Source organism: Meleagris gallopavo, chromosome 13, assembly GCF_000146605.3.
Source record: "Meleagris gallopavo isolate NT-WF06-2002-E0010 breed Aviagen turkey brand Nicholas breeding stock chromosome 13, Turkey_5.1, whole genome shotgun sequence".
In the NCBI taxonomy this organism is placed as follows: Eukaryota; Metazoa; Chordata; class Aves; order Galliformes; family Phasianidae; genus Meleagris; species Meleagris gallopavo.
In genome coordinates this window covers 15,911,765-15,922,017 of record NC_015023.2, presented here as the reverse complement: position 1 = coordinate 15,922,017, position 10,253 = coordinate 15,911,765, and the positions used below count along the sequence as shown (strand labels likewise).

The window sequence follows — 10,253 nt, the reverse complement described above, 5'->3', positions numbered from 1 at the left end:
AAAAGAAACCAAGAAACCACAAAGCCAAGAATTCACTGCATAAGTCAGTGTCAGAGGCTGATGGTGATACTATACTGCAACTCCTGTTTTCCTCAGCAGAAAAAGAGACCAATAGGCTGATTTGAATGATATACTTCTACATATACATTTCTCAAGTGTCTTTTGCAAAGCGTATAAAAAAGACAAAGTGTGCTAACAGGGGAGAACTCACCATCCTTTACATCCACAACTGTGCACAAAAGGAAAATAAAATGCACAGTAACGTTCATGAAAAGTTTGCTTTGAAGGATGTTCTGTTCAAAAACAAACATGCCTTTGGGAAGCTGATTGCGCAAATTGCCTTCTCCATACATAAATAACTGAGGATGGAGAGAATAAAGCTCCTAACCAGCTCTTACCATGCCGCACTGTGACACTGCATGTTTAGTTCAGATCTAGATTTACTCCTAGGTCTTAACAGTTAAAATTCCCAGCAAACAATTTTTTTCTTGCATTTTCGAAGGAAGGAATAGGGAAAGGTACACTATGATCTGAAAGCAGTGTCTCTGCAGATGTGTAAAGGTGGATAAGTAGCAGATGTAATGGAAATGCAGCCCTGTTAACAAAAGGTAAAATAAATCTTGATGGTAACGATGAATAATTCAGTAATGTGACCAGAGGTGGGTGTGTGCAGAGTCCAGGCTGCACTGTACAAGCAACTCAGAGCTGAGACAAAGTGAGCACCTCATAGCACAACTGCTGATCACAGGCAATCTTATCAAGCCAAGTCAGCAACAACGCGAACACCTCAGCACTCCGGGCTCTGTCAGGGCAACGGCTTCAAACAGGGCTACAACCTCATCACCCACACACAACTGTAGCAGGACTGAGTCTCTGAGATTGTTTTTAAGCGAAAAATTATGATTTTGACATTCTACTGTGCAGAAAGATGGAAATCCCCAAGGAGTGCTACAGAGCTACGTTGTTCTGAAGGCCAAGCCAGGTAAAATAACAACAATAATAACTATAACATACAGGCTGCATTACAGTTTTCTTTGAGGAGTCTCAGCCAATGATTCTAACATGTGAGAATGCCAGAGCTATAGCATATAAACAGTTCCTGAACAAAGAGAGCTGCTCTCTCCCAAGCTGTAATTCAATGCAAAGGGACACTCAAAAAACATCACATTGTAATGCAGAGTGTAACTGAACACTGGGACAACTTTAATTAGTAACAGGGGTATGTGTTTCCTGCAGAGCTTTTAATCAATACTGCTTGTGAAATGTGGCTGAGAATGGATAATACTGTATCAGGAACTGCTCCTGCATTCTCTTGTTTACCAAAATAATCAGGAATTAATTTACATTTTCCTCCTCATTTCACTGCAACAGACCGAAAGCAATTTCATTTTTTAAGTTCAGGAAAATTAAAAAAAAAAACACAAAAAAAACAGTGATTGTGAGGACGTAAAAAGCAATTCCTCTGATAACAAAAACAGGGAAAGTACTGCTCACAGCATGGGGTCTTGATACAGGGAGAGGATTCTTCAAGGCAAGTTTTGCCTACCAGAGGGGTATTTATTTTCTTTCAGATTGGAGCTATAAAATATTTGTTCATATAGAAAGAAACGTGATTTGTATATGGTGTAACTGAGCCAAGGATCCAGATGACTTAATGAATAACTCTGAGCCACTTTTAATTGCACCAGAGTACATAACATTTGCAAAAGCACCACGCATTAAACAGTACCAGAAGTTTGCAGACATTCAAGTATTAATCTTTCTTTTGAAGACACACTAATTTTTGTGCAGACTTATAAATCAGTCAAGTTCAAATAGACATTTTTTGAAAGCTGGAAGTCGGACTGATTTGGAACTTACTGCTGTGTGTGCAGACTTTAGGGCGAGTTGAGCCTTTCTCAGACTCACAGAAGAGCTTCATTCATTTGGAAGAAGCAAATAAAACAAGCATGCAGTACGTTTGTTCATCTAGACATTTCATGTGCTTAGTACCCCCCATATATCATTGAAAAACAGCTACCTGCTAGCTGGGATTTGGTTATTTCTGATAGTGGTGACTTGAGTTGATAAGCATTTCTGCTCCTCTGATGTTTTCGTATGCTGTTTTGCAGACTGTTCCTTTATTTAATTCTCCTTTTTTTGTGTGTGTCAGGGTGAGTGTTCCCAGAAGTGCTATTACATCTTCGTCATAGAGACCATCTGCGTGGCTTGGTTTTCTCTGGAGTTCTGCCTCCGATTCATTCAAGCAAGGAGCAAGTGTCAGTTCTTCAAAGGGCCCCTAAACATCATTGATTTCTTGGCTATTTCACCCTATTATGTTTCCCTCATCTTGGCAGAGGACGACTCAAGTGAAACGGATGACAGGCCAAGCAGCAACACTTATTTGGAGAAGGTTGGGTTGGTGCTACGTGTTTTACGTGCCTTGAGGATCCTGTATGTCATGCGCCTTGCCCGGCACTCCTTGGGCTTGCAGACCTTGGGCCTCACCGTTCGGAGGTGCACACGAGAATTCGGCCTGCTTTTACTCTTCCTATGCGTGGCTGTCACTCTGTTTTCTCCTTTGGTCTATCTTGCCGAGAACGAATCCGGCAAGGTACTTGAATTCACGAGCATACCTGCCTCCTACTGGTGGGCTATCATCTCCATGACCACCGTGGGGTATGGAGACATGGTGCCACGGAGCGTCCCAGGTCAGATGGTGGCTCTGAGCAGCATCCTCAGTGGCATTCTCATCATGTCTTTCCCTGCAACATCAATATTCCACACTTTCTCCCATTCCTACTCGGAGCTGAGGAAGGAACACGAACGACTGCAGTCTCGGATGAACCGAGCTAAAAATGCCAATCACTCTGCTGAAAGTGACACCTTCAATGAGACAGACAGCTTGATCCTGGAGGAGCCAGTATCACCCATCAAATACATTTACACAGGGAACTGAGCCTCTCTCTAAAGCGTTCCCAAGAATAGGATACAGATGTATGTCAGCATAACACACAAAGCAAAGCAACAAAATGCGTTATGCCGCTATTTTTCTCTGCCAGGAGATGTATAAAAAGCAGCACAAGCCAATGCAGCTGGCTCCAGCACATCACTACAGAGGTGGAGGCTTTGAGAATGTCAAAAGTCAGAAGTTTATTCATTAATAAATATTCATTCAGTAGGACTAATGATAAGATTCAGCTTTGTCTCTGCCAGTTATGTATCTTGCTGAATACCTAATATTGAATGCAGAGCAAACTAAACAGCTTCTGTTGGCACAAAAACATTTGTTATTTTATTTGCCTTTGAGTTTCCGACGTTCTTTGCAACACCTTGAGCCAAGCATTAGGAAGGATTTTTTCAGGGCTACGCACCTGTGTTATTTATACAATGCTCATCATCCAGGCATACTTTAGAAGCCTCAATAAATCAGAGTTCTGTATCTAAGGTCACTAATAAGCTAAAATAAAAGCTCTATATGTGAAAGCTTTCCAAGTTTGCCTGTAGTCAGATGATCTGTCTCTAAACAAGAAATTGCACTGCTATTGTAAGATACATAGTGTTTGCAAGAGAATTTGCTTGAAATGCAATTGCAGTCTGAGAACTGTAAACATTTCATACTAGACAGGAGAACTTTTCGAACTTTTTCATATACTTATTTTAAAAATAATAAAAAACTTATTGAACATGTGAGATGGTGTTTTGTAGTTGTTGAATAATGCTGATGGCTTTTCTAGAAAAAAATACTGTTGAAAATAAAACGACAACTTAGAAGTATTCAAAGGTATAAATGGCAAAAAATGAGAGGAATGATTGCTAAAGGCAGTGGGAGTGATTTCCTAATGCAAATGGGAGATGTCCCTCTTGGCAGATCCAGGTTTAGCCAGAAGAAAACAACAGGACTATACTGAAGTGAAAAGTACTACTTCATGGGATATTCCAGATGATCTTTTATTATTCAACCTTTTAGGAGCTATGAATGCAGTTAGTGGAAACTTCCACCAAGACAAGGTCAAGTCTGCACAAACATCAGCTCACGGGTCCTTGGTTTGTAAGCAGATGTGCAGAACCTTGACTCACTGGACATTAGGCATGTATTTAAGCACCGAGATGAATCAAGGCCTATATTAATTTTTCAATCTGATTTTCAGCTTTCATTTTTCCATTTCTTAAGTCCTACCACAGTCCCATGACATTGTTGTGAAGCAAGGCTTCATGAAGTGACCCTTGGGTTCCACTTTCAGCCTGTGCCATTCTCAGGCAGAGCAGCTCAGAGCCCAGGGGATCCTGCAGGCACTGCGACCAGCCTCCCACACGGACACACACAGACAGCAGCAGAGTTATGCAACTTCATGGAGGCATTAGGGAGCTTCAGTTTTTAGAGGCTCCCCTCAATGTGCTTTACAGCTTAAGTACAGAAAAACACAGTTGTTGGCACAGTTTGGATCATCTGACTTGTTAATCTCCTGGGTTTATCCTGCTATTGACTCTGATCTAAAGCAGAGAAACTCCAGTGCATTATGGATGGGATGTTCCAGTACAACTGGAGCAAGTTAATACTAGATAGCAGGAATTTATATTTGCCACACAATGGGGAATTCCCTCTGTTTCATGCATAAATCCACCTGATTTTTAAATTTTATTTTCTTGTTTAACTTTTAATTTTGCCAGCAATTCTCTGTAGCAGGACTACTCAGATAGTAAATCAGACCAACTCCTCCCCTGATGTGTACCACAACCCAGACCTCTCCAGGGTCTGCAATGCCACCTGCATTTGATTCTGTATTTCTTTACCATCATTCCAGCTCCTTATGAACAGCCACTGCACATTGCCACAACGCCCATCACAGCCCATGTCTAAGGCAGTGCTTGCTCCTGCTCAGTGATTCCTGTGAGAATTACATACCTTGCTGCAGAACAGCCCTGAAAGACATTGATCCTCTGAAGCACCGACACGCTCTTTGGAAATACAAGCAGTTAGGTAATAGAATTGATTTACTTTTCTTAATTAACAGTTTTCTTGCTAGTTCAGGAGTCAGTTCAACACGGTCCCACAGAGAGTTAACCCAGACACATTTCTCTCAGCACGCAGATAGCTGGAAAAATACAGGGGGTTTTACTGCACAAATGCCACTACCACCCAAATGTCCAACAGGTTCTGTGATGGGGGCTGTGGGAGTTTATGGGCATAATTCTGCCCCCAAGATTACAGCACTCCAATCTTCAAAGAAAAGAAAAAATGAGAAGAATATCACCAATATTTAACAGTGAAGCAAGTGCTGGTATTTTTGCCACAATTAGCACCATGCCATACATTTCCACATGTAACTGAATTTCTCCTGATAGCTGGGCCAGGCCAGAAGCAGCCTTCATAGAAAATATCCTTCATGATTCATTGTGTTATTAGGGAGGGAAAAAATATGTCGAGGGGAACATTTAGTTCCTGTGTAATTCAACTGAGAAACAAATTCAGAACAAGTAGTTACAATTAGCAGATACTGTTGTTGCCAAGTACATATCATTTCATAACTAGACTTAATTAAAAGAGCAGTTTAGGTGCCTGGCATCCAGCCTCTCTTAGTTCAGAGCCTCTTCCCTGAATCCAAATCCCAGCAGATGCAGAGGACCAGCACTTGTTATCCGGTGTGAGCCACATTCTTCAGTTCTCCCCAGTGCATTACACCCCTTGTTAAAATTCTGATTGGTACGCTGATATATCAACATCTCTGCTGTACAGTGAAGGACCCACGAAAGTCCCAGTGATAATGTTTTTTTGGGGGAAATCAGTAGATATCTTCTTCTGCAAATCAGCAAGCAGAGGGACAGGATCACATGAAAATGCAATACAGGACTCTTCCAATTTCCAGTCTGGCTTGAGACCAAAACGCAATCAATGGGGTCTGATCACAAAATAATTGCAAGTGTTCTATGATGTTGAAGGAGTACTGAGGGAATAAGACCTTTGCCTTGACCTCGCTCTAACTTCAGGGATTCTGCAAATTGTTCCAAACTTTCACTGCGGCATTTCTACCTCCCAGCTACTTCCCAGCTGGTTTTGACTTTCATCAGTTCCTCTGGTAGCAAAGGATTATATAAAAATGGAAATGTTATTTTGGTTAGGAAGTCCCATTACTTTCACAGGTTCAGTATTTTTCAGCCCACTGTTGGGTCTGCTGCAGGCTGATTTCTAACTGTCTTTAGCAATGTGAAGTTTGCAGCCAGTCATTCATAGTATTCATACATATTTCAGATATCAGGTTTATTATTTAAGTCACAAATTAGTTGGAGGGAATAATACATTATTTAAGTGAATTATTCTATAATTTACTCCTAAATACACTGTACATCCTATGCATAAATTAGAGCTGAGCTAAGATGGGTTTCTTTTTGTCAATATATATATATATTCTTGATTTTAAACATACCCAAACAGTATAGCTAATTACTTAATTTCTTTGGTTGTTATAAACCATTAAGCATATCTGCCAATAAAAATTATACTATGTTCCCTCTGATTTTATTCCAAATTAAAGATTGTAACCTTTCTCCCCTCCCCCCTAGGACTTTTGTTATCTATAAATAACAATGAAAATCTAGAAGGTCAATGAAATGTACAGCACATTCCCTGCAAGAACATCAGAAAGTTTCCATTCCTGTGAATGATGAATTGTCAGTCTCATGTTAAAGTTAAACCTTGGTAAGAACTTCCAGTTCTTAGTTTGCAATGTTACAAGGAATCCTAACACTCCAGGGTTCTCTGCTTTTTTCCTGGATAACTAAAATTGTAATCTCAAGGAAAAGAGGAAGACCTAAGGTGTTTTGCTTGTCTCTGTCTTTACCATCTTACTTTCAATAGAAACTAAGTCTCAAAAATCTTGCCTCCAAAGTTTCATTCTCCAGTAGTTCCCTCCTGCTGGTGTCGGGTCCCCACCACAAGCTTACACAGAACCAATGTATCCCAAAATGTTACTCCATTACAAGAGAGACCTTCTAGCAAGGACCAAGGAAATGATTTAAGCACGAACTGCAGGCTTGGACCGATAGCACAATTAGGAGTGCTCAAGGAGCACCTCAACAGAATATTAAAGTAGGTTCAGCAAGAGGGAATAGTAAAAATTCATACAGATTTCATTACACTGGATTCCTGCCTGCTTGTACAAATGAAGAATGTATCTGAAGGAGATGGGATGTAGAAAACCCTTTGGGTATTTCTCTGCTGAAAGTTACAGTTTGTAATGACATGAGTAAGAAGTACCATAACCAGTAATAAAATGTAATCTTCCAGATACAACAGCTAATAGCATTTAAAACTTTAAATCGTAAATGAAAAACTTTACTGCTTCATACCTGGCAATTTTGTTTTAAAAAAATTCCTTTAGTACTTAATGCTTTAGCACAGCATTGTGCTTGCAGATGGCAGAGATGTAATAACTTCTAAAGTGCTTGCCAGTTCCAGTGCTCAGCCAAGTATCAGTCAGCTGGACACTAAGCACGAGTCAACAGGTTTCATCTCTACCTCTTCGACATAATTCCTTTTTAATCACCTCTCAGGAAACTGCAACTATTCTCACTAAGAGCAAATGGTGTGACACAGAATTCTCCTTCTCCTGAAGTAGATGAGGTGCAGTTTACATTGACCTTGCACAGCAGTGAAGCTCTTGCAATGCTTTTCTGAGCATGCAGTTACTTTTTTCAGTTAATTTCAACCAAGTTGCATGACTATTTGCCAGCGTTCCACCACTTGCCTTTAACTCTGCAGTGCTCACTTCACTCCCTACACAGACAGGGCTCAGACTGAATACTTGCCTCATTCCACTGCTTTTTTTTTTTCCTTTTTGCCTGCTCACTGTTTGAACCCCTCGTCACAAACTGTTCATTTGTTACACAAATGTCATCTCATTAAAGAATTTTCCTATTAGAATTCATAACCTTGTAACTATGGTGTAGAAAATTCTAAAGATAACTGAATTACATTCATGAACAGAGAATGTTTTTGAAACAAATCCGAACTGCTTTTATTTCCTTCAATCAACAGATCTTGTACTATCCTGTAGGTGTCAGACATATATGCTGTCTTTTAAGAATAATCAGTCAACGTTTTCTAATTAAAATTTAACATGGAAATCATTTTCTTGAAATACCTACAGCAGAACAACAAAGCAGGTGACAACAATAAACCTTTTTGCCTTCTTGATCTATTTTTCTTCCAAATCACAAAACATTCATTAGTCAGATATTTTAGCTACATATCCTGGAACTTTTCTAACTGTGTGATTCTATACCAAATTAGAGCTGTTCCACCTCTGAGAGACTTTTAGATGAGAATTCCATACGTCACCTGAGCTCAGACACAAACTCCTGGAAACTTCAAAGCTTCAGAGAGAAGAGCTACGAGGCTAAGAGCTATGGATGATTAAAGGAAAAATTACAGTTCAGCAAAGACACATAAATAGCCTTGTATGGCACAACTGCTATGGGTTTTTCAGGATCTTTTTGGGAAACAGAGGGTAAAACCAGAAAGGCTGATGTTCTGATCACAGACTGAGGAGGAAAGGTTTCACACAATTCTAAGTCAGGGGAAGTCAGGCAAATACACTGTGTAAGGTCACAGAATCACTCTGAACATGGATAATAGCAAAAAATCTACTCTGTTATTCCACCTCAACTCACAGATGTGTCCTTTTTCCATTATAACCAAAGCCAACCCCATCCAGCCTTGCCAGGGAGATCAATACCAGTTAGGATTGATCACTGTTCACTTGGAATCTTCCTTTGCCTTTCCCAGTGCCAGTAAATTTCTGGTTTGACTTCTACTATTAACACAGCTTTATTTGTAATTCCAGCACTGACACAGAAGTTCCTAACTGGGATGGTGCCTGCACATAACATCAAGTGGGTGTTTTTAGTACAATCATTTATAGAGTCAATAAAGATGATATTATCAGTTCATTCAGGTGTAAGTATGCATGCAAGAGCAAATGAAGCTAATTTCAGACCAATACAAAGACACCTAGGGGAAATTAAAGGTCAAATAGATTCGTGCCATTAGTGATTCACAGACTATTAAATGTTCTAAGAGATTAAATCTAAAATTGCATTTTCCTACAGAATTTTGCCGTTCTACATAAAATTGTGACCAATAGAACTTTCCTTTGAGTAGCACTTATAAAAAAATTGCATTTCAAGAGAAAGATTTTTGGAGGGCACTCTGCACAGAACAAAAGATAAATGAGTTTCAAATTATCTCCCAAATTTCCACGTTTTTCATTGCCTGCTTCAGTATTGCTTTCCAAAGGGAAAAAATAAAGGAAGATAGCCTAGATGTGCTGTGAATCACTATCACTCTTAAAATTCATAGACTTCAGCCAACTTACCACAGTTGAGAATAGGGCTGTAAGGACTTCTGCACTGCTGCAGTAATATGTTTGTTTCCATTGTCCCGCTTCATGAAGAGGCTCTGAAATGCAAAAGAGACTATCAAAAAGCTGAAGAGAAACATCAACCATCTTTTTACCACTAACCATCACCAACACTTCAGGCTTTAGAAGTTCAGCTGCACTGTGAGACCTGCAACTTTTCCCTGTTGACAAGAACTGCAATATCAGACACAAAGATAAACCTTTGTATTTCCAGTTTTATCTATGTGGATACTGCTGCATGTTGTCATTTCAGATAGATGCAGACAGCCTATGCAGTCCAAAACTGCCACACCAACTCCACCCAACCAGCTGCCTTTCCAAAAGGAAGCTCCTTAAGACCTTCAAAGCCAATGCCAGATTTCCAGATTCTGGGAGGGAAACCAGAAAGTCTGAATCCATCCAATCTCCAACAGAAAGAAGAGGGGCGACTGAAGGCTCTCTAGGAGGAGGGAATATTCCAACCTGTAAATCCCTATTAGACGATCATTGCGTTCCTGTACCTGGAGAGAATACACTAATTAGAACCACAGGGAGGTGCTGAACCTGCTCCTCATAAGGGCATGCTTATTTGAGAAAAGCTGGCATAATCACAGCTGTTTGCTTGCTCATCTTTGGCTAAAAAGCAGCACTGAGGACTGCCAATATTTATACGATCCTCTCATTTTATTCAGAGTAAGAGCAACCAGCCAACAAGTCTTGGAGCACCACATAACAAAGCAGCAATAGCACTCATTTCTCCTAACTGCTTTTCTATTGAGTAACCAAGCTTATTAGTTTTGGAAGTTTTCCTTTTCTCTAAAGTGGCAGGTAAAGTCAAGTGGCTTCTAAGCTGAACGCTGCACAGAGTTTAACCCT

At 40.1% G+C, this 10,253-nt stretch overlaps 1 protein-coding gene and 1 long non-coding RNA gene across 2 annotated transcripts in view; one reads left to right on the top strand and one right to left on the bottom strand.

Moving 5' to 3' along the window:
- The window catches only part of KCNG4 (potassium voltage-gated channel modifier subfamily G member 4), a 17,262-nt gene extending 13,592 nt beyond the window's left edge, over positions 1-3,670 (top strand). Inside the window, exon 3 of the mRNA XM_010718096.2 lies at positions 2,153-3,670. Coding sequence (XP_010716398.1) covers positions 2,153-2,938 — 786 coding nt within the window. The 3' untranslated portion in view covers positions 2,939-3,670. The remainder of the gene's footprint in view (positions 1-2,152) is intronic.
- LOC116217141 overlaps positions 1-10,253 on the bottom strand; it is a 69,972-nt gene that overhangs the window by 38,510 nt on the left and 21,209 nt on the right. Inside the window, exon 3 of the long non-coding RNA XR_004161219.1 lies at positions 9,354-9,436. This is a non-coding gene — a long non-coding RNA (uncharacterized LOC116217141). The remainder of the gene's footprint in view (positions 1-9,353; positions 9,437-10,253) is intronic.